This window comes from Etheostoma cragini, chromosome 9 (genome assembly GCF_013103735.1).
Source record: "Etheostoma cragini isolate CJK2018 chromosome 9, CSU_Ecrag_1.0, whole genome shotgun sequence".
In the NCBI taxonomy this organism is placed as follows: domain Eukaryota; kingdom Metazoa; phylum Chordata; class Actinopteri; order Perciformes; family Percidae; genus Etheostoma; species Etheostoma cragini.
Genome location: NC_048415.1, coordinates 5,281,903 through 5,307,034, shown reverse-complemented (window position 1 = coordinate 5,307,034; position 25,132 = coordinate 5,281,903). Strand labels below are relative to the sequence as shown.

The 25,132-nt window shown below is 38.9% G+C and overlaps 1 protein-coding gene across 12 annotated transcripts in view; it reads left to right on the top strand.

Annotated features, from left to right (window-relative positions):
• Nucleotides 1-25,132, top strand: part of lrrc7 (leucine rich repeat containing 7) — a 108,582-nt gene that overhangs the window by 48,791 nt on the left and 34,659 nt on the right. For all 12 annotated transcript variants that reach the window (XM_034881537.1, XM_034881535.1, XM_034881538.1 and 9 more), the window contains 5 exons: nucleotides 17,707-17,909; nucleotides 21,102-21,219; nucleotides 22,637-22,715; nucleotides 23,634-23,723; nucleotides 24,979-25,035. In XM_034881537.1, the coding sequence (XP_034737428.1) occupies nucleotides 17,721-17,909; nucleotides 21,102-21,219; nucleotides 22,637-22,715; nucleotides 23,634-23,723; nucleotides 24,979-25,035 (533 nt within the window). In that variant the 5' untranslated portion in view covers nucleotides 17,707-17,720. The remainder of the gene's footprint in view (nucleotides 1-17,706; nucleotides 17,910-21,101; nucleotides 21,220-22,636; nucleotides 22,716-23,633; nucleotides 23,724-24,978; nucleotides 25,036-25,132) is intronic.

The following is a 25,132-nucleotide window of genomic DNA, read 5'->3' as shown; positions in this document are numbered from 1 at the left end:
GTGTGTGTGTATGTGTGTGTGTGTATGTGTGTGTGTGTGTGTGTGTGTGTGTGTGTGTGTGTTATAAATAAGAAGAATGTCGCCCAGTGCAACCATGTGGCTCACTGTTGTGTTTGCAATAGTTTTTGGACAAAAAGATCTATGGGACAGAGGAATAAGATATATGAGCCTTTGGATACACAAAAAAAACCTTAATGGGATTTGTTGACTATAAAAAAAATACACAGAATATCACCAGACATGTCCTTTAATGCATTCAACAAGAGTGATTTTAATTTTCTATATAGAGCATGGCTGTAAATTACGGCTCAGAGGAAGGAAGTTACTGTATATCCTGCCTTTTCTTTAGTTGCAGTCAGTAATGAATGCTTTGACAGCAAGGAGAGTCAGCATTCCAATAAACCCTTTAAAACCACTTAATTTTCCCTAAAACAAAGAAGAAATGCTTCAATCAAAACTGCAGTAATAGACCCTTTTCCTAGCATACAATGTGTCTTATCATAACAGGAAACACTCCAGTGTGATTAATAACAGTAATAATGGAACAGAGCCATTCATTTAGTTGTAAGTCCCACCTGTGCTTTTGACAAGTGACAGTGTCTGCTGGAAAAAGGTTCTGTTATTGTGTTTTAATGTCGAAAGGGTTTTGATTTTAATATCAGAGATAATGCTTTATGATGATACATGGCATTTTAATTTCTTGGTACCACACAATGGACTTTGGCTTTGTTTGTAAGAGTAAAACATCAGCAAATGTCCAGTAGAGCTCTTTACAACCATTCATTTATTACGGAGATATTACAAACACTAATATAGCAAGCATACTGTAAAGTCATGAATAAGTGAGGCACGACCAGAACTAGCCTTAATTTCTCTCAGTAAACCGTATTTGTATTATGCTCCATTCAATGATTTTCTTCCATTCATGAGTTCATCTCTTGCATGAGATGAGGTGCAGTAATTTAGTTTCACAGTTTTTTTTCTTTACATTTGAGCGCGAAGTCCCCCGGGTTACTGTAGTCACTGATGTGTAGAGAATGTTAATAGATCACTCCACAACACGTGAGACCTCAGACCTGTGCATGTGTGTGTGTGCGTGCATGTGCGTGTGTGTGCGTGTGTGACAGGGAGAGAGAGAGAGGGAAAGAAAGACTGGATTGATTGCTGACTATGAATTTTCTAGTCACAACACTGCTGTTCCTCCTTTTTTAAATCTTTTCATTCGCTCACTTTACTCATCTGTGTGTGTGTGTGAGTGTTTGCTTAATGCATCATTGACTTTCTCTTTCTCTCCACTATTTCTTGCGGTCTTTGTTTCTTCTTGTTGACTCTCTCTCTCTCTGTCTCTCTCTCTGTAGCATGCAGTATATATCAGTATAGGCCAGCTCCCACAGGTCATATGGGCTCTAAAGCTGTCTACTGGACTGCCTGTACTGTATGGCAGCTGCAACATGGGAGCCTACTCTGCTGCCTTAAACATGCAGTCTGCAGGGATTATCAGCAATTCAACTGTGCCTGTTCACATGTGCACCTACCGCGCAGTAGATTCTGATAGTTTTCAGTAAGTGATCTGACCAATTTGAACATTAAACTTCCTTTACAATAATGCATATCTTTATTTTGGCAAGCAAACATAGAATAGAACAGTGGTTACCAACCTTTTTGGTTTGTGGACCAGAGAAAATTGAGCAATAACCACTGACTGGTTTTACATTTTCTGGTCTTTTTGTTGACCTGAATATGTAAAACTATCCTGCATTTAACAGGAAAAAGAATACGCAGAACAATATTTTTTTCTTTTTTTCAGATTTCAGTAATCATTTTACAATGCCTTAGATTAATCTTGTGACCCATTTGATTGGTCTTGACCTCCAGGTTGGGAATATTTTTATATTAGCAGAGACATGCACATGTAGTGAAGTTGTTTTTTGAAATCCTAGTGCAAAAGCATATTTTGTACAGTGGCACAGAATGGGATGGTATAGAGAGTGGCATAGACATGGATTATGTATGCACATACAACCATATGGATGGATGTGTGAGGATGCATGATATCTTGAACAGAATGGGAGCTTAAATCTGAAATATATTGTCCACATAAGCATCATGCTTGAAGGCTTATCAGATGCCAAAACACTGCACTGGAGTGTACTAATACTATGAGACAGAATTGTAAGACTCTGGAAGTTTATTATAATAACAATCATTTTAGGTTGTATCACTAAATCTATCTGAACACAACCTCAGCCTGTTCATATCCTCAAAACAAAGGAACAAACTGTGCTTAAGATGACACAGCTTGCATGTTATCCATTACTGGCATATTATAAATCCTCAATTGGTTTAGAAGTCTGAAGCCCAGATAATAACAGATAAGTGTAAACCATTAGAGAGAGGAAGACAGAGAAACAGATAGAGATAGAGGGGTAGGGAAGTGACACATAGCAAGTAGCATAGCACATAGCAAGTAAAGACTGCATTTGTGGCAATGACGTAGAAGAATTTTTGCAACTCAAGTGTCAAGATTCAGAGTTAAAGTTAAATGTTCCAGCAGAAACAACAATACTTTTCTGATCAGCGTGAAATGGATTCTACTAGAACAATACATGATTTTTATTCCTTTCAAAGTGATTTGAATCGTGACAGTGAAGTGCGACGGTGCCCAGGTATGTAGGAGTGAAGTTTCTCACCCTTGACTGACTGGCCTGAATTTGGCTTGTTATGCCCACGTCGCCGAGGCAATGGCATCGTGTTAACAACCGTTTCCAGAGCTCCTTTGTGTCGTGACTAGTGGGCTTAACACCAGTGTGTTGTCATGGAGCTGCCTCCTCACTCTGACTCTTCTCCTACTGTCTCTATCTCTGTCCAGACAGGGAAGGTATCTGAGGTCTGTTGGTACTGATAACCACTGCTGGGGACTGGTTCTGAAAAGATTATTCTGATGATTCCAATGGAGATGTTGATGATGATGTATCACCTCTCCAACTTCCCAGCATCCATCTGAATCAGACAGGTGGTGTAGCTGTGAATGCCCTTCAATTGAATCAGTGGTTTTTACATACTAGAGGTGTGAAGGGTAGTGTGCCATATTAACATTTGAATTACTGTTAACTTTACATCTTGTCATTTGCAGAATATTTTGTAGTTCCACCCAGACACATATGTGTAATTTATTAGCTTAACAATGCTAGTTAGGTTAGCCCAGCCCATATATCTATTAGCATCAGTGACTATATTTACATGCACATAATATTCAGTTTTTTGCCCGTATTAAAAAAAAGATGATATATTTACTAAGCTGTTTATATGGCTAATGAAAGTAAATCTTTCATTAATATTCCCGTTTACATCTAACTTTTTAAGTTTTTCTTGACGCCATAGTGCAGTGGTGGACTTGTTGGACCATGCAAACACAGCCTCCCTCTCTTCTACCAGCTTCTTGAAAATGTCAGCATAGCAATGTGTATATCCAAAGACCTGTTGATATCCAAGTCTATAATAGACTATAAAAGACGCAAATTCTGAATGCGCTGTATACATGTCCAAAGAATGCCTCTAAAACCCAAATAATACCTGAATATCCCACATGTTGTAATCGTATAGTGCGGTGTTTCGAATATGCTGTTGACTTGACCTGTGTCAAATTTGGAATACTGTCATAGTTGGAATAATAGTGGAATATAGGTGTGAATGTACATGTACTCAATGTAGTGGACAGAAATGAGAAGCCAGTTCTCAAATGCCTTTCCATATCACAAAGATCATGATGCTGTATGTTTTGCCATTAAAGCAACACTAGATGGGAGATCAGATAAAAACTCTATGTTGATAATGTTCACCCCAAATCAAGTTGTTTAGTGTCATGTCTCTACAAACAGACACATACAACTTGGGGAAAAGACATTTTTAATCTTAGGGACACTTTTACACACTTACATGAACACCAAAGAGACGGGGTCAAACGGACAAAAAGTGACGCAATATCAAGACATGTGTCGCACATCAACTTGTCAAGATACATCATTGTCCTATTTATTTATTTATTTATTTTCTTTCTTTCTTTTCTATGACTTTTACAGACAAGTTTGCTTTATTTGACAGTGATGGTTGAGATGACAGAAAATGTGCGGAGAGAGGATAAGATAAGATAATAAGATAATTTGTTTATTAGTCCCCAATGGGGAAATTACTGCACTACACTCTGTGTACACACTTTTGTTAGTACTCACACACAGGCCTGAAATACACACACATACTCAGGACCTATACATGCACTATACATGGAGAGATGTCAGAGTGAGTCGGCTGCCAGCTGAACCAGCGCCCTGAGCGGTCGGGGGGGTACGGTGCCTTGCTCAAGGGCACCTGGCAGTGCCCAGGAGGTGAACTGGCATCTCTCCAGCCACCAATCCACGCTCCCAACTTTTTGGGATGACAGATGAAAAGAAAGATGACATGCAACAAAGATCCCTGACTGTCCAGATGTTGCAATGGTCAGCATCCTAAGGCCCTAAGCCCCTAAGGACACCCCCATAATTGTCCTCCAGAAAAGCAACAATTTTCTGTGAGGGGTAGTGGTCATCTAGCCCTCCAGGTGACCATCCAAATGGAGTGTTTTCAAACTGAGACAGTGGAATAGTCAACATAAGTGTGTGCTACGGCCATCAACTGATGCGTGTACTGCTGATATGCTGAAGCTGGTAACTGTGGAATTTGTGTCCTTTTACATGTAATGAAGGCATTAACCTTTGACGAAATCATGCAAAAAAAGCTTTAGAATTACATATTTTACCACACATATTGCACACTCACACTTACACACACTAAGTTTACATTCAGTCCACAGAATTACAAAATGGTATGCAGTGGGTGTTGAAAAGATTTCCTTTCCAAGTCCATTTTCCTCACCTGAGGGACTGGTTTAGCAGTGCTGCATAAAGCTTGTCAAAATGATGCTCTTAGCCCAGGCTTTTTAATTAGAGTTTTATGGTAATTTTGGGCAATTGAGTCCTCTGTAACCCTGGCAACTGCTCACAGTGCAATTTCCACAGACTGTTAAGGAAAGCTTAAGGGATACAACTTACTAAAGGGTGTTTATGCAAATGGGGGCCATCGTGCAGTGTGAGAAAAACATTCAAAAACCCAGCAACCTAGCGGTTAGAGTTTGTGTTAGGCAAGACTTTTGTAACTTAGAAGTCACAGAGTTGATTCCTGCAGCGGACGGTGTGCGTCAGTCTTGAAGTGACCTTAAGCAAGACAATAAACCTGACCTGCTTGCGTAAGGACAAGGGCATAACTGAAAGACATCAATCAGAGGCAAAAAAGCCAGAGCATATTATCTGTTCTCACTTATAAAAAAAGGCGGAGAAAGAACGTAGAAGAAGGGAGGAGGGGATGAAAGGGTGACAGAGGCAGCAGCAGGTGATAGATGGAGCGAACGCATGAATAGAGATCCAGACAGTCATGCACAGCTATCAGCTGGCAGTAAAAAAGAGAGATTGACTCCTGGCCAGAGCGAGAGAGAGAGAGGGATGACAGAAAGATAGAGAGGTTGTTCCAGATAGCAGCAGGTCTCACAGTGTGTACAGGGAGAGTTTTTCAGGTGAAGGTGAACCGTTCTTTTGCAATCAGGATGCTATGTGCTCAGTATTGATCACATTGTAAGGGAAGATAAAGGGACTTAAAGTCACACATATGGGGGCTAAAAGTAAATCACAGGTTACTCATTTGTTTTAGGGTTAAGCTTTGATTTTAGGTTTAAAGTTGTGATCATGACTAGGTTAAGTTTAGGTAAGGGTCCATAAACAGTTCCCCATCCAACTCGGTAGTTCGCTCAGATCTAGTTTCTCAGATAGAGTTTATTATCCCAACTCATTACTTTACTGTTTTGGTTCTCGCTCATCAATTTCATAAATATCATTTACAGACACAGTAGGCAGCTGTGCCTGCTGAAAAAAACTTTTTAAAAACTCACTGTATGCTACTGCTACAAGCCAAGCATCAAATGGCAGACAGATAAAGTTAGCTAGCTGTTATATAAACTGTATATATTTATATTATAGACATTTAGCAGAACCATGTTTCCCCTAGGAGACCAAAACAGAGCTAAAAGAGATTGATTAATAAACTTAATGCTAATGTTTTATGTGTCTGCTAGATTGGAAAATAGGCATTTGTCGGCTGGCAATATGTCAATGTTGTTTGTTGCTCCACTGCCCTCAAGTGGCCCCCTAAAAATAGCAATACTTAGTGAACTCTTGTTGTGGTTTGTAGAGTTCCACATTAGTAAACTGTAAAACGACGTGGATCAGACTGCACTGTACATGAACTGGTATATCGCATGTTGTACCTCGAGGACAGAGGGTTCATATTCAGTCTTCAAAATATTAAATAAAATGGACCTACAACTTTTAAAAGTATCTCCCGGTTATGATTCATGAATAGTTCAAAGCTTCTAGGTGGAAAGCTGTAAGACATGACACCGTAATAGCCTGTGTTTGTGTGTGTGTGTGTGTGTGTGTGTGTGTGTGTGTGTGTGTGTGTTTGTGTGAGTGTGTGTGTGTGTCTTTCTGCTTTACTCTCCTTCGGGCTCTGAAAGCTGTACGAGCTGCTGGGACAGCAGCATGGCAAGGTGACCTTAAATAACTAAATAACGTAGAAGTGCACAGACATGCCCATACACTCCCATTGACATCAAGAGTCTATTGAAAAGCCTCTGTGTCCGTCATCTCTTTATCAGGTGAGTCATCTTAGTAATCACAATTCCCTTTCCTATGATGATAATGTAACCTCATCAATGTTTGAGTGGAATTATTCAAAGCAACAATTATTACACTTTGTGTTTCTGTAATCAACAGAAATACTTAACAGGGTGTATGTGTGATATCTATAAGGAAGTAAGCCTCTCTCCGCAAAACGTATAGCTCCTAGGGCGTCATGATGATGATAACAAGCCATCAGCTGCCGTTAGCATTTGATTGACTGCCATTCATTGTGACTTTGTCAGCAAATAATTTAAAATCTGAAGCGTTTGAAGACAATTTTTCTATTGTTTATTCCTAAAGCAACACAACAATGTATAAAAGGCTCCATTACCTTGTATCTCAAGTTACGGCTCCGTAGCAGGCGTCATTGTAAAAATAGACTGATAAACATACTTTTGCGCAATGGGGGAATTCCTATACAGTTCAGGATAAGCTCGCAGACAGTTTTGACTTACATTACCTGTTTAGGTTTAATTATTAGTGTTAACTAGTATTTTAGTTAGCAGTAATTAGCCTGTGACTATGTTATCTCCTTACATATACTTACGCTCTCCGTCTCTGCTGATTGGGTATGATTGAGATTGCTCTTGGCACAGCTAACAGAAGACTTACAACTTGTAATTGTCAAACTCAGTTTACACTCAGTAACACAGCAGTAACACTCAGCCATCACCGGAAAAAGTGCTTCTTATAGCCTTCACTGGTCTCTGTCCAGAGCAACGGGATCCGGGATCCATTTCTGTAACTGTCTATGGAGAAAGTGTGCTTTGGCTTAACACATAACCTTTTTTTGTATCACACTGAAGATTTTGGGGCAGTGGGGAAACATCTAAAATATGTTGTGGTGTTTCAACCTTTTTACCTGAAACATTTGTCTCGGCATCTGATTACACTTAGAAATGTAACGACAACCAGGGAATTGCTGCCTGAATTTCCAGCACTAAAAAATGCATAGTTGATATAACGTTAGCTGAATATTTAAGATATAGAATGTGATTGTACTGGAGAAAATTAGTAATCTTAATGTAGTCTTAATGTATTTCTGCTGTAATTTGCCAATCTTTAAAAAGAGATATTCTGGTTAGGATTTTCTGAGACTGTATGAGAGTTGGTTTGTCCAAATTGGGATGATTAGAAGAACAGATTTTATTAATTAAACTAGGATTAGTAAATTTATAATGATAATTAAATTTAAAAAAAGAAAACTAACTTTTCATACATGTGTTATTTATATTATATGTCGTTTTTTTCATTTCATGTTTATCTGAAAAATGTTCAGCATCACAACACTTACAGCTATACCTAATCTCAAATGCCCGTCCTCTTAGGGGTCAAGATAGAATAAATAAAAGTGTGATGTCTAAAGAAGAGTCTAAAGTCGTCTCTAGTGTTGATATTCTCCATGAGTAACCATCCAAACAACCTCTAAACTACCTGGCAAGCTGGGAAGTCACACTATTTCCACATACCTTATAATCAACAAACTACTAATCAGTTTAAGTTAAATTTATTTTTAAAATATAAATATAAATTTATGATAGTGATATACGTTTTAGTTTTGCCCTGAAAGTTGCAGGCAGCAGAACACTGATTCACTAATTCATGGTGCTGAACAGCGCTAGTGAAGATATGATTGTGTCTGTTATGTTCTTCATTAAGGAGTTTGGTGCACATGAAAAGACAAACTTTAGTTTTGCAAGATGGCGAGTAAAGTGATGATTTTTACTCCTGGCATGATGACGAATGAGACCAGAGAACCCAATCTTTGGAGATTTCTTTGTTGTCAAACACAAAATAATGAGTTTAGCTCTACGAAGAATCACCTCCCTGAATTAAAAAAATTGATTTAGATCAAGAGGCTCTAATAGAAAGGAAAAAAAAGTACTGCTCTTGATTTAAGATGGCTTCCCTTTGTTTGTCTTGGTAGGGGTTGGGATGGAGGAAGAGAAAAGTTAAACACAGAGACAGACGGCGAAAGAGCAGAGAGAGAGAGAGAGAGAGAGAGAGAGAGAAAGAGAGATATGTCTGAAAGGGAAAAAAGAGAGAAGACGGAAAGAGGAGATGTGCCGCGGCGTCTCAGGCAGAAGTGGGCCAATGAGCACAACCCTGGAAGAACAGAGAGGAGAAAAAAGAAAAGACTGGCCTGGAAACAGGGGAGAGAGAGATGACGGAAGGAGAGGAAAGGCTCAAATAAAGTCTTTCCTCTGTGAGCTTCACATATACTGAGGAAGTGTTGGATTAAAAAAGTAAAAGAAACACAAAAAGTCGGTTTGGAAGTGTTTGTGAACAGCCAGTTGACTTTCTGCTGACAATGACTTCACTTTACATTAACACATACAGTTGTTTTTATAGTGATAGGGCTCGGGCTCCTACAAAGGGTCTGGATACAAATGTGAGAAGTTGTGAGATGATTAATGGGAGAGGAAAAAACTAACTTCTGATACACAAATTTGTATTCATTTTTTAATTATCTTCCAATTATGACTTATTTTTGACAGTGTTGCCATGTTAAATTTCCTAATAGAAAATGTAAACAATGGTCTGAGCTGTAACAAATTGGAAGTTCCCTTTTAAATAATGACATTTTTCATTTGAAGTGTCCAGCAACTATGTTCAGGTACTACACATGAATCATCCATAACACTGAAATATTGTCTTTATTTGGGCTGCAACCTTTCATACACAAACTCTTTTAATAAATCAGTCAGTCAATTCATAGTTTAGTCTTAATCTTTTTGGCATGTGACCCTTCAAACTGTTTACTTGCAATCCCTTGTCATCTTTTGCCTGAGTCTACCAGTAATGAGCAATAAGAAAAAGGTGTGACATGTGTCCTGTCAGCCTTAGGGATACCATATAAGCATCACAGGTTCAGTTTAGGCATAAACTCTATCTCTGTGTTTCCTGTCTGTATTTGTGCAGTCAATTAACCCAATAAAGGTCAACATTTATTTTGGAACCCGAAGATGTTCAGTAAATACAAACACTCCCATATAAGAGACGGATAAGCTAATCAAATTTCAGAAATACTCTTTATTAGCTGACATATATAGCTTTGTACTGAAAATCCTCGCAGTAACCCAGATACGTTTGATTCTGACAGCACGACTCTCTATCACGCTGCCGTTCTCTGTCCGGCTGCTTGTTTATTTGTCTTTATTGCATACTATATATATATATATATATATCACTGGTTGTCTATCTAACTTCCTGTCTGACGTCTGTTTTTATGTGTTTCTGAATGCAGTCAGAAACTTTTCCAATAGAGAGAGAATGTGGGAAATATTTTTCAGGTCATTATGTGGCTCAGTTTAGGTAACAATGTTTGACCCATTTGGTGCATTTGTTTATTTGTTCATTCATGCATCAGAGCATAACTGATTCTCACATTTCGGGTGCAGGTGAATCGTCAGCTGTGTTTTGTTGCTGTCGGTCGATTGTTATTTTTAGTGTCAGTGATGTAAGGGTCATTGAGTTTGGCAGACGTACCACCTGGAGCCACTGTGGCAGACCGATCGCGCTGGCTGCGAGTGTGAAAACGCCCCAAACCGTGATTCAACAAGACTGCGTGGTGGTTCCTTCAGACTTTGTCCTTGCCAGGAAAAAGAAAGCATTAGTCTTTTGTTAAGATACTTAAAAAGACTCAGCAGCAAAGGTGGATGTATTGTCATACTAATAGAGATAGAGAAGAGAAGAGGTTGGAGGTGGATGGATGGGCCTACAGTGTGTGACCAGGATTCATGCCTTGTCTCTACCTAAGACTTTGGGCCCCATCTTGCACCCGGCGCAGTGCAGAACCCAACACAAGTGTCTTTGCTAGTTTAAGGCTGACGCAGTTGTCAGTTTCCCGTCCTAACAATAAGGAAATAGCTTTTGCACTGACATATAACCTATTTTATTGTTTAGTGCTTTTCGGTATATATGTACACCAATGTTATCTCATATCCATGTTGACATTGTCCACTCTGTTGACAAATTTACTAACAATAGGCAGGGCTTTTGTTCACAGTGAAACCACTCGCATGATATCCCTGTCCAACAAACAATATTGTCACTGGCTTGCAATTGCAGGGGAAGCCTCAGCTATTTTTCGCTAATCAATGAGCTTTCTTGTCAGCAAACACAGTTTAAATAAGCAATCAACCACTTACTCCAATAATCTATTGTGACATAGTTTATTTTTATTTACGTGATCTTGGAGGTAAGGGACTTACAGAAGAGAAATTCCTTTTCTGTGTGGAGTTTGTATGTTCTCCAAGTGTCCGTGATGGTATCCTACCATAAATTTGTAGTTCAAAGTTCTGATTATTTTCTTTATCGATTCATCTTTCTTTTTTTTAGATAATTTCTGGGGCATTTTTGGCCTTTATTTTTGACAGGAAAGATGAAGACATGAAAGGGGAGAGAGAGGGGGAATGACAGGCAGCAAAAGGCCGCAGGTCAGAGTCGAACCAGGGCCCGCTGTGTCGAGGAGTAAACCTCTATATATAGGCGCCTGCTCTACCAACTGACATATTCATCTTTCTTTTTAACCAAAACAGTGAATCATTTACCAAAATCATTGCTTATTTATTTTCTGTCCATCAACTAATCAAGTAATCGTTACAGCTCTAGTCTAAAGACATGTAGATTAGGTGAACTGGTAATTCAATTGCCTGTAGTTGTGAATGTGAGTGTGAATGGTTCAATCCATATGTCATCTCTGTAATAGACGGACAAACTGTCCAGGGTGTGACCAGGAACAGGAGAGGTGGGTACAGGTGATGGATGGATTATTGTGTTGCTACATATTTGTTAAATTGACCCTAAGTACATTCATTTTATAGATTCTAGAATTAGAGTTATTAAGAATGCACAAAGATGCACTCAGAACCTACACGTTTAATATTTATTCATTTTCTTCATGTGCTCATAACTTGTTAATGTGTCATGTGGCTTGAAGAGATCCCAGATTTCATTGATTGTGAGGCTACAAAATATCCAGAATGTCAAACCTAAATTCCAACATCAATATCCATTAATCCCCTCGAGATACACCTGTACTTGAAACCTCAAAATTGTTATTTTCTGGTCTTTCCAGTGCATGCACTGACCCCTAACAACACTCCTATAGCATATTTTTGACGGTTATTAATAGCCTTGCTTTTTAATCAGCAAGCTTTGAAATGTTTAACGTCCTGACTCCGAGCGATAGTCTATAAATATTAACAGGCTATGCTCAGAACAAAAGACAAATAACTTTGTATTTGTATGCTAGTGTTGGTGTGGGTAACTGCAGTAAGTGCTAATTTAGTTAATGTGAAAAAGACAGAACAAGATGTTAACTGGCTCCCATGCATGCATGCTTGCATGCACGCACTCATGCATGCATGCATGTACACACGCACATATGCACGCACTTACAAAGCTCAGGGATTTGCTTGTGAATTGGTATGTGAAACAGGATCTTCAATTTTCTCTCTCCATCCCTGGCACAAAGTAATCTTAAACTAAATGACTGTGTGCATGTGTCATTGGTTTATATATGTGTGTGGGCATTTTACGTTTGTCTGTTTCACATGTGCGTGTTAGTAAGTGTTTAATTGGGAGAGAGTGCAGAAGCCATGGGGTGAGTTCTGCTGAGTGCAGCATTCACACCCCTACAAATAAGAAAAAAGAGACATGGAGTAGCTGCTCTAAAGATGTTATCAAGGTGCTCTTAACGTATCTGATATATTTGAGTCTATGTAAAGCATCGCCAAATGTGGAGCGATCGCCCACTGAGTGCAGCATGTTCTGTTTTATGACAGAGAGAGCAAGCGAGAGCGTAAAAATACACCGAGCTCCTGGGAGACGGTCTCTATGGCAGCGGTTACTATGGTGATAGCAAGGCTGCACGTGAAGTGATGGCTGTCATGGGACTCTAGGGAATTCACCCTCTCGAGCTGCTGGAGGAGGCACGCACACACTCAAGTATATACTCCAGTACTGCGGTACTTAAATATGATACTTAATACTTACTATACTTAAGAGGGGCATGTACTTTTTACTTTACTACATTTATATAGTTTGTTAGTTACTTTGCATATTTTGCAGGTTATCTTTTTTATACTAGGCATAAAACCGTCTTCTAAAATTAGATGCATTATTCAGTGTACAAAAATCTCATTCTAGGTCATTCTGGTCTGGAATTAAATACTTTTACTATAAAAAAGTGCAAAAGTGTTTCTCATTTTGACAACTTAATTTACTTTAAAGGGGTTGTATTGAAATACTGATACCCTAACAGGTGAAATACCTATTTCACAAAAACATTCACAGGTTATCAAAACAATGAACACAGAAGCTCGGAATATAACACACACACAGGAAGTTTGACTTCATTCTCTACTCAGGATGCCATTCCTTCAAATACAGCCCCTTTAAAAACTGTTTAGAAAATTCTTACTGCACCACAAAAAAAGTCTTAAAAGACTAAATCACAGACAGAAATGTCTTTATGTTAACCAAGTTGCAGATCAAACTGCAAAAACACCCACCCAAACCAACCACAGCAAAAATCCCGCTCACACCTAAATGCACCAGTTACAATTATCCTTTTGATATTTGTGACAGGGACTATTTAACATAATGAGAATTTGAGTGGATCTAATGGGAATTCTAAGTGTATTTTGTTGATAATATTTCTCTACTCTTGCTTATGATTTTGAGTGCCAAACTTTACTTGTAATTGAGTCATTACTACTTTTACTCAAATAAAGAATCTCAATAGTTCTCCCACCTCTGCTTGCTAGTGTGTAAATGCGTGCATAAGTGTGGGTGGCTACGTGTGTGTAGTGTGTGTGGGCAGGTGTGTGTTAGCAGCTCTTGCAAAATATCTCACTGCTCATGTGTTTTTTTTTTCTTTAATGCAATAATCATTGTACTGATTTGTGCAAAGCTAAATCCTGTGTGCGTGTGCGCGCAATTTGTGTGCTGGGAGCTTGCACTCATGCACATGTAGCGTTGCCTCTGCCGAGTCAGTCTGCTCTGTCATGCTGTTTCCATAGCAGCAGCGAGAGCCAACACAGCCAACCACGCTCACTTCCTAGTTTCACCCCATCACTGCCAGTTCGCTATGACTCTCTTCCTACCTTTTTTTTTTGGGCTCTCTGCGAGTCTGAGCAGGACTCGATACACTTCAGTGTCCCCCCTCCATTCATTCATATAGACAGGGCCGACCAGAGCACTAGAAGAGCAAAGAAAAGCAAAGAAAGCAAAAGATTTGGAAAATTCTGTCCATTTTTTTTCCACACAAAACGTGATATCCATGAATTAACAAGTGCTGAATGTGTATTGTTAAATCCCGAATGCTGACATATTGTGTTAAATGTGTCATCTTGTTTTCATTTGTGTCATGTGAATCTGTTGAAATGTAATCCAAAGAGTCGGAGCCGCTCCATTGTGCATCTTCTTTGTCAATATCCTGGTTTCTTGTGTAAGATCCGCCTCTGGAGAGGTGTCTGTATCATGAAGGTGACTGCCCACAGCCAGCACTTCTCGCTGCCCACGTAAACAACCCCCCCGTTTGCTCCTAATATTTGTCATTGTCCCTGCTGTTGGTGTCTAATTCTAATGGGTAGCATCAGCTCTGATCTCTTTTTCTCTGCTGTCTTTATTTTCAGTCTAGTCAGTCTATGCATGCCTAAGCTGTTAGATCAGTAGACTGAGAGGACATGATCAAACAGCTGCAGCATCAGTAGCTTTAAAAAACAGGTTGTTTACCAGACGACATGCTGATATTTATACTATATATTATATATATATATTATACTATTTTGCCAAATCATTATCCACATAACTTTTCAGTGCTTTTTTATGGGGTCATTTTGGACCTAACAATAGTTTAAAAAAAGATTTTATGACTGTGATTACTTAAAGAAAAAAAAAGACATTAAGCAAAGCCACAAGATAAAATCAAAATAAAACACAATGTGCTAAACATATTTGTACAGCACATTTCAGCATCAAGGCAATTCTTGCCTTGCATAAAACATGACAAAACAAATAGATTAGAAAGAAAATAAAAGGATATAACACCATTTAAACCTCTTTATCCGTAGTAGAGTTCTATCAAAAGATCATAACAGCTCTGGTCTGTGTTGCTGGGTTTTAGAGCATTATACTGTGCCATCTGGCTCTTGGCTGGGATGTCAAGCGCTTGATCTAGAGAATGCAGATTTCACACCTTTGGTAGTCATGACGCTGTTAGCCAGGTTATCACTCAGACTGCCTGCTTACTCAGCCAATGAGAAGATCCCTGACGCAATTTCTGCTATGAAACTATGACGGAGCATGTCATCCGACATGTGTCCTCTGCTGATTGGACAGCCGCACTGAAACCAAACATTTGAGAGGGAATTATAACTGTTCTGACATCGACCAGAAGCCGTATAGACGGGTGCCCGGGTAGCTCAATTGGTAGAGCAGGCGCCCATACTGTGTATAGAGGTTTACTCCTCGATGCAAGTGGGCCCTTTGCTGAATGTCATTCCCTTCTCTCGCTCCCCTTTCATGTCTTCATCTGTCCTGTCAAATAAAGCCCCACAATGCCTCAAAAAAGAAGTCATATAGACTTTTGGTCAAAAGTCCCCAAAATATAGGCTCATCCCACATGAAGGCGCAATATTTATGTAACGTTGTGTGTCATATATAGTGTCCATTGCTTTGTTGTAATGGATCTCGCACAGAACATTAGGAAGTCTTGACCTGTGAATGTGTATTCTGCTCCAGGTCTGAAAACTGTTTGCAAAACATTAATTATTGATGGTGAGGCTGTTGCAGCTTGTTGTCCAAGGTTGTAAAAATATTACATTTTATACTTTATTCTTGACCATCTTCAATTGGCAAAATGTCACAACATGTGTTTTAGCTTAGGATGATTGTAAGCCAGTACCTAATCATACAGTATTTCAACAGGTGGAGAACAGAGGTAACGCTCTGAAACATGGACAATATGATACATTATCTAGTTGATTTCATATTGTGATTAATACAAGTTCCCCTCTGTTTCTTTTTACTGTAACAATCATGTAACCAGACGGGAGAAATACAAGACATAAAAATCAAACTATACTCAATTCTTTAATCTCACCTTCATGGTATTATGGGGATGACACCCTAGATCTGTAGATGATCAATGCATAAAGAGAGCCCTTGGTTACATTTTTCCTTTCATAGCATGCAAGTTTTATCAAACCAGTTTTGTACTTTTCTTAAATTCTACCTATTACCTTGGCATCTGATCTTTTTTGCTGAATTCTTTCGACATGGATTTTATTTTCAAACACAAATAACGTTGACATGAAATAATACATTTACACATACAGTACCTAACTATAGTTTTAGCCCTTGCGTCTTGTGACTAGAAGCAAGGAAGGAAAACACAGGACATGCTTTGAGATATTTTTTTACACTGAAATGTGTATTCCTCATTGATGAAATCCAACCTATTCTCCAGCAGCTATATAAACCCTGGGTTACCTTTTAGCTCTAAGCATGAGGGGTTGGAAAAGAACCAGTGGTCCGAGGAGTGAGCTCCATGAAGAGCACTCACTGCTGGGTTTGCACATACTGTAGAAGAAAACAGTAAAATCCCAGCTCGCCTCATTACCCGTGCTTTAACCATGTGGATAAAGATGTATTGATTTCAATGGTCCAACCCTTTTAGAGAAACAGTCCCAGAGCATCGCCAGTTAGTCAGTTCAACTGATTTCACTGCTCTTGCAATTAACTAAAGCAGATAAAGTGTGTCCTCACAGTGTTCAAAATCACTCTGTCTTTCTTCTGAATTCAGATAGTCACACTGTGCTGGACATGTGTGTGTTTATAAAGCTGCAGGTCATATCTCTGAGACTCCTAGTCCCCCTCTCTTTGCTCTCCGCACCTCCCCCCCACCCCCCTGGACTCCACTCTGTTTCTTCAGCTTCACTCCTCATCAGCTCATATTGTCCTCTTACTCCATTTCTGCTCATCACAGCTGGTTTAAGCTCATCCAGCTCTAACAGGAAATCCAGGTGGCAGTCAAGATAACTGAAAATTCTTCTTTTTTTTCAGTTTGAAAGTGTTGGCATTAAAACTTTTTTTTATTTGTCAGTAAGAAAAGACAAGTCAAGGCAAGGCAATTTTATTTATATAGCACATTTCAGCAACATTGCAATTCAAAGTGCTTTGAATAAAAGAACGAGTGTAGTAAACGGTGAATGATGATTTTAATGATTCATCTTCACTCAAAGATTTTAATGTCTGTGGAAGGCTGTTCTCATGAGACATTTGTACATCTGCAATATGTAATGCACATTCAGTTATATCTGTTCCAAATAGTTATTCCTGTAAGCCCCATATTGTCTGCCATTGTAAAATACTGTGAACATCTGCGGAGGGAGGGGTCATTACTTACTTATCCTCTGCAGGGTGGTAAAGGACTGCGGTCCAGGCCAAAATTGCCAAAAGGCTGAGTTCCCCTTGGACAGGGCAGTAACCCATAATGTATGATAAGCCTCTACTGATGAGCTCAAAGGGCTGACTGAAGTGTCACTTTAACACTGATGTCATATACTTTAAATAAAGTCATTTTTACACCCTCAGACCTGAATTAACACTTTATTTATTGCATTACCCATCAAAAGCATTTCACCATTACTACAGCTCAAAATGTTATCAATCAATCAAAAAGTTATTTTAGAAATTTTTTTGAGAAAAGGACAAGGACGGCTCCATAAGCATCTTTAAAGAAACTTATTTGATGCTTGTTTTATATTTTTCTAAACTTTTATCTTTTAGTAAGTTAGCCTAATCATGTAACAATAATCCACACAGGAAAACAATGAAATTAATAAAGACTTGATTGATGTTCATGAGTTCAGCAGTCTGTCTAAAATAAATCTAACGTCAACTCTTTCCTCTTCTCTTCTTGCCGCCATAGTGCAGTGTCTGGAAATGACCACTAAGCGAAAGCTGATTGGCCGGCTGGTGCCGTGCCGTTGTTTCCGTGGCGAAGAGGAAGTGATCTCAGTGTTGGATTACTCCCACTGCAGCCTGCAGCAAGTCCCCAAGGAAATCTTCAGCTTCGAGAGAACTCTGGAGGAGCTCTACCTCGACGCCAACCAGATTGAGGAACTTCCCAAGGTAACTCTGAACCATGTTAACCCCTCTCTGCTGGAACTTGTATCTAACCTCTAACCCCAAAGCCCAACATGGTAAACAAAACTCATAACCATTTATTGTCTTCCTGAACTTGGAACAAGGCCGGCCGGTTGATTCTTATGCAATCCTTGAATATGTGTAATATGTGTTGCACTTTCTTTTGATCTTCTTCACTTCAATTAAATAAGCTGTTTGTTCAAATTTTACTTTCTTAACCTATTAGTGGAAAGCCCAACAAATATGGATTTTTTTTTGCACTTAAACCTTAAACTCTTACATAAATTAACTGTATATGTGACATATTTTATTGCTTTGTGGTATCTGACAAAGTGGATTTGTATTAACTTAATCTCCACTTATTACTTGTTGGCTGTAACTGTTAAAAGTTACGCCCTCAGAAGTTGACACATTTGGATATTCTAATGCTGTGAGAGGCACCGGTGATGTTCATGTAAAGGAATTTACAGTTATGCAATGCTACTAAGCTTTGCTATTCTCTGATCTTTACAACCAGTGGGGGAAAAAACAACCTGAGAACGGCACCAAGGTCATGCTGGTACCTAAACAAAAAGGGTTCATCTTCTGTACACTTGCCAATTTATGGCATTTCAGACTCAGACAGACAGGTTGTCAGTGTACATTGCATCTTTCCTCTTTGTACTCTGTTAGCCTCAGGCACACCAAATGTTTTGAACTGAATGCCAACAATACTGTTTAAATGCTATGATCAGCTATGATAAGATTCTTCTTCTGTGGTTCATGCCTGTAGAAAATTGTAAGTCAATCCATTCAATAATTGTTGAGATATTTTGCTCTGTAATACTGTAGCTTTTTCTTATGTCATAGTTGCAACAGCGAGTGAGAGCATGGGGGGAAAGAGGCATCCTAGGTCACCCGAGACTTTCAGAAAACCTCCACGTGAGCAGTAATGAGGCAAAATGTCCTTCCAATATTTCAAGGAGAATTACAGTTGCTGTTTATAGGAGGGCTGTTTCATTGTATTGATATCCTGGCCTAGTTTAAATGACAGAGATGTTGCACTGGATTTCTAAATATAACCGGCATGAATGGAGACAGCCTAATAGGGATGAGTAAGTGGCAAGCCAAACTTGCATTTAACTGACAAAAAGCCTTGACAATGTGCATGTGTAAATGCGTGTGCCAAGATTGAATAGGAGATGTCAAGGCTGCCTGAGTGATTGGTAAGTGAGTAGAGAGTGTGTGTGGGTAAGTGATTGTGTCTATGTATAAGTATGGTAGCCTGGCATGGCCCGGTTGGACACCGAGCAGCAGATCTTTGGCCCCAGTGCTCCTTTAACAAAAGTGACAGTACGGCTGACAACATGTTAGTAAAATATACAAAATAGGCGATCTAAAAATAATTTGTGCACAAAGCAGCAGTTTAATTTGGGCAGTTAATCATTCAATTTGTTTAATGCCTGCATAGGTTCCCTTTCTCTGTGCAAGTTAGGGGACTTGGAAAGTGCCTGCAGGAATGAATGTGAGAGCATTTGTTTGTTTGAATTATAAAGAAAATATCAGAGAAATTGCACATCATAGGATAGTTGGGTGTTTTGTGTGAAGTATGGTACACATCAAATCAGAGTTGGTGAAGTCTGGGTGACACTTGGCATGATTAAGGTGCTACTGTACATATTTACAGTACACTGGCCTTAGTACAACAGATAGCACACTCTGGAAGTGTTTTGGCACCCCCCAAGTGATATTTTAATTATCAGCTCTTGAAAATGAGGTTAGAAAACATGGAAAATGAAAAACAGTTCACTGGATAATCCATTGAACTAAGTTGTTGACATTCTTCCTAATGGATTGAGTTCAACTGTTGGAAATCCTCTGCATGTACCCTGTGGGGTGCCATACTACCTCACCTGTTCAGAAGGCACAAAACCTGAGCCAAATGCTGTCCCTTTACCAGGTGATTATCCACCATATGGTAACTGAGTGTGGTTATCTTTTGAAAAGTTCTCAGAATTTGTACCTTTTGTCTTAGATATTGGTGGATAAATGTTGCGATGAATGGGACTGAAATTGCCTTTACAACTATGAACAGTGGAGATGTAATGCCAATGTGATGTCTTTTCATCTGTGCATATTTTGTTTGTTCATTTAGACTTTCTGGTTGTTATGAATGAATGTACGATTTTTCATTGTAGTCACAAAAACTAAACAGAAATAGATTAAAAATCCATGACTTAAAATGGGTTAGAAATTAATTTAATCCATGTTTTTTATTTATGCTGATTATGCACACAGTATACGTCATAAACTGATTATTCAAATATATTTCTGTATCATTTTTTTTGATCTTGTGATTCTTATGAAACAATTACTGGAATAAATGGCTACACACAAGTAGACTACATATAGCTCACTCATTTTAGAAAGTGTTTAGTTGTTTACTACCACAACGCTTGCTGATGAACAAGCCACTCCTTAGCATGAACACAATAACCCGGCTAACCAGAAGGGTTGCTGGCCGTCTTATTGTTGCTGCTTATTAGCCAATGGGAATTATAAATGTCATAAAAAATGTATATAATAATAAATAATTATTATTATCTCTTAACTTAATTTGTCTTAAGACACGTTTACTGTTAGCTCTTGATTTTTTATCTTTTTCCCAAGCATTTTTATTTTTGAGTTTATACTTTTCTGATAATTATAGCAGTTGAATGCTCTGGAAAAAGATGGTTGTAGACCTTCAGTTAAAATGATTTAAACAAATTACTCTTCATTTCTGTGCTTTGGCTTTTTGTATGTGTTTTCACATTTACAGATTTTCTGTCTGTGCTTTTGCCTGTTGTGTGTGCTTTGGTATTTACAGTTTACCCTTTCTGTCCTCTAAGCACGTTCCTTTTTATGCATGTGCTTTCACTCTTGTATGTGTTTTGCAGTATTTTCCTATTAAGAGCACATTTCTCTGAATGTTTTAGCTTTCACTCGAGTGTGTGTTTTGTGCCTAGGGCCCACTTCATGTAGGAGATAAAATCTGCATTATTCATAGAAAAGCAGCTCAAATAGCACTGTTTTTCCACAACATTAAGCAGTGCATGCCTCCAGCTCTCTGTCCTTTTGTACCTTTCTGCTAAAGGTCTGTGTGATTTAGCCAACAGACTATAATGTTTAAATTGTTTCCCCTCTGTGTTTCCATAGCAACTCTTCAACTGCCAGGCCTTGAAGAAGCTGAGCATGCCCGATAACGACCTGTCCAACCTGCCCACCACCATCGCCAGCTTGGTTAACCTCAAAGAGCTAGACATCAGTAAAAACGGTAAACGTCCTCCCTGTAACACAGATGACCAATCCTTCCAGAACAAACCACAAAACTAAAATAATTGAATAAATGAAATTAAATATAAACTAAAAGTCAACTGCTAACTTTTCGGCATTACCAACTGCAATATGAATTACTATCTGCCCATATACACAGGGCTATAACTTAACTTTTTTAATCACCAGCCAACATGGCTAGTAGATTTTTAAAGCCAATCAGAAATTTCCTCTTTAGTAAATTTTTTTACTGGGAAAATAAAATAGATTATTATTGCTACTGAATACATTTTAGCAACCATATTTCTTCAAAAATATGTGTTTTTGTGTTGGTGGCTGGCAGATGTACATTTACTTTAGTTTACTGCTTCATTTCAGTTTCTCTAGTTCGCTTTGCCCTGTTCCTTTTGTTTCCAACATAGGCGTCGATTTTTGTGAGGACGTTTGGGACGGTGAGGATGCGTACCTAGCTTTCATTTTGTACCCACCACTTCTTTAAAAACATCAAGCTTGATTAAGTTAAAAAAAATGAAAGTTCATAAGACGTATCATTCTTCAGCAACAGATGCCAACAAATCCAGAAAAATCTCTATCCCCACAGGGCGGGCACAGACAGTCGATGTGCTCCTGCGCGGGCTCCACGCTTCCTTCCTTTCGTAGCTCCTCTCTCTGAGTGGGATGCAACGTCATGTCACATTGTCATCATGGTACATGGATAGTTGAGGCCTAACATAGTGGGTCATATGTCTAATGCTTTTTGAAAACGTATTGCTTTCTTCATCATAAAACATGTCGGACATCATCACATTTTTGCATACATTTTTATTCATTTACATTAGTAGGACAGTGTCTTTCAAAACATGACCTGCGTAAAAGAGAAAAAATAAATGAATGCGTCATTTTACCCAGCACTTCTGAAAATCCACTTCCAAATGTGTCTCTGTACCCAGCACATTTCAGACCAAACTAAAGCTCATGGTTTCCAAGCCAAACACATATCAAAACGTCCAAATCTTCTAGCTGGAAAACAGACCAATCTGTAAACACTGACTTGTCGTATTGTTTCTGCAGCTGGCCGACACTTTGCTTCCTTTATCGCCAGCAATTTGGCGCCTAACTTTACAATGTCATGCCATCCAAAGTTATATTTTACTTGCTTTTGGTGGGTTGGTGGGTGTTCATTTCAAGTCCTCAATATACAGTACAACATATGGAGTTGAGCATGTAAGGAAACAAAGGTAGCACAGATAAAAAGCTCATGATCACAATCATCTCACCTCCAAAATATATGACAAAACTTGACACTGTCTCAACACTTGCAAATCTCACTCTAGTCACTCCATTTCTTTATAGGAAATCACACAAAATAAATAACTAACACATCTCCTCTTCCCTCTTTGTGTGTCTCTCTCTTTCAGGTATCCAGGAGTTTCCCGACAATATAAAATGCTGTAAAGGCCTGTCTGTGGTGGAGGCCAGTGTCAACCCTATAACCAAGTAAGACACCAATACACACCTTATCTTATTAATTTTAGTTGAAGCCTCTAGTTTGACCGCAGCAAATATCAGCCTAATGTTTGGCTACAGCTCAAAAGGATTGTTAGAGATGCACTAACTAATAAACTAAAACATGTAGGGGATAATCTATCTGCTTGGATGAGATTAAAAAACTGAATCTATTACACCAAAAATAGCACCTTTTAAACCCTTTCAATTTGGCCTTTATTGAAGGTGCAAAAAACTGTTTTCCATGTTTTGTTTGTTGATAAAATGTATCAACCAGTTTGAGTGGACCTGGAATCATCACACGCTGTAATGGATTTTTTGTTCCATGTGCCATGTATTTAGCTGTTTTAGCTGTCAAGAGACCAACACTGTTGTTTTTTTTTCCTGCTTTTACAGAGTTTTACAGACAGAGTTTCAGAGTCATGCATTTATAGAACCACAGAGAGGTTAAATATTTCATTGTAGTTTGATCCTCAGACCCCCATTCTACCATACAACCACATGTGTTTTATGGCTCAGATATGGCTAGACAATGAAAGATATAATAGATACAGTAAAGTGTTGATGTTTATTTTTGAGCATCAGATGTTAATGCTAGTAAGTGCTGTTTTCCTTTCGGTGGTGTGATGTCCATGAAGCACGACTGGACTCAGTCACACATTAAACTTACTGCAGACAGATATTATGTTTTACTTGCGTGTGTGTGGGCGCGTGCGTGTGTGTGTGCAGGAGATGAGTCATCAGCAGGCTAACCTCAATTAGCTGTTTCTACTGTACAGGGTTGTATTGTATGGAAACATGTTTTGATTCATTGAGGTTTTTCAAGGACACCCTTTTTTTTAACTTTCTTATTCTTCTTTTGCATTTGTTCTTCTTTTTTCAACCTCTCACCATTTCTCTCTCTTCCAGACTCCCAGATGGTTTCACGCAGCTCCTGAATCTGACCCAGCTCTTCTTAAACGATGCCTTCCTGGAGTATCTGCCGGCTAACTTTGGCAGGTAAACGAATGCATGTCATTGTTGTGAGCGTTTGCGGGTCCTAGTATGAGATGGGGTCCCATTATCCCATACTTTTTTGCATTTTATCCAGGTACTTATTTCTCAATTTTCAACAAGTTGTTCTGCCCTTTAAATTCTATTATTGTGAGCTAGGGCAGCTGATAGCGGTCTGTCCATTAAGAATTTCAAATGAAATGCTGTCCAACATGTAGAAGCTCATAAGTAAAAGAGATCTATCTATAAATTAGAATGAACGTCTGTCTGTCTGTGCGTATGTGAGTGTGTGTGTGTGTGTGTGTGTGTGTGTGTGTGTGTTATGTCTATATCTCTAGAACCATTAGTCTAATGGATTTCAAACTTGACAGGTGTCTTACTACGTTGCTACGTTCACGAGTACATGCAGTGCTAAGTTTGAAGTTTAAATGCAAACGATATCATAAAATATACATCAGTAAAAGAAGCACACATTGGCTCTTGCCGCTGTAGTTGCCGGCCCCTCCCCCTCTCACACGTCCCACTGAGCGAGCACAGCGCCGGACCAGACACAGAGAGGGTCAAAGAAAGCAGCCGAGCTTTGGCAGCCACAATGTGATATACACCTCCACTACTACTGCAAAGTACTACTAGTGCAAAGTAGCACTACACACACACACACACACACACACACACACACACACACACACACACACACACACAAACACACACACACACACACACAGTCCAGTTCTGGTGGTTGATTAACGCATATATGTACTAATTAGCTCTCATACCTTGAGTCCATGACACTAATGTCTGATTTCTCCACATATTCATTGTGATATTTTGTGATTACATTCTGAATCTGCAACGTTCTCTGTCAGGTAAATCAGTAAGTCAGCAGCAGGCTATACAGTGGAGTTGAAAAGGAAGTGGTTTGGGGTCCTTCTGGAAGTCATTTTGGGGTACTATGTGGTTTTGAAGAATTCTACAAGCAGCAATCCCACAGGCCAAGCAATCGTCCCGTTCCAAACAAGCACTGCACTAGTTCTCTAAATTGAAACATTTTTTATGGTAATGTTCATCTGCAAAGCCATTTTTTATAATTAAACATAATTGGTAAATCATGATGCATCATTATTATCACTGATTAAGAAATAACACTGCTTCTAGTTTTGAAATGGGGATAAATGTGGCCTATTTTTTGCCTTTGATTAACAACTGATGTAGTAAAAGTTGTTGCAAGAGTGAATTTATACATGTGCCTTCTGTTTTTCAGACTCTCCAAACTACGGATCCTGGAGCTGAGAGAGAACCACCTGAAAACCATGCCAAAGTAAGAAAAAACAGCACAAAGAAAATTGCACACAGACACAGACACACACACACGCACAGACAAACACACACACACACACACACACACACACACACAC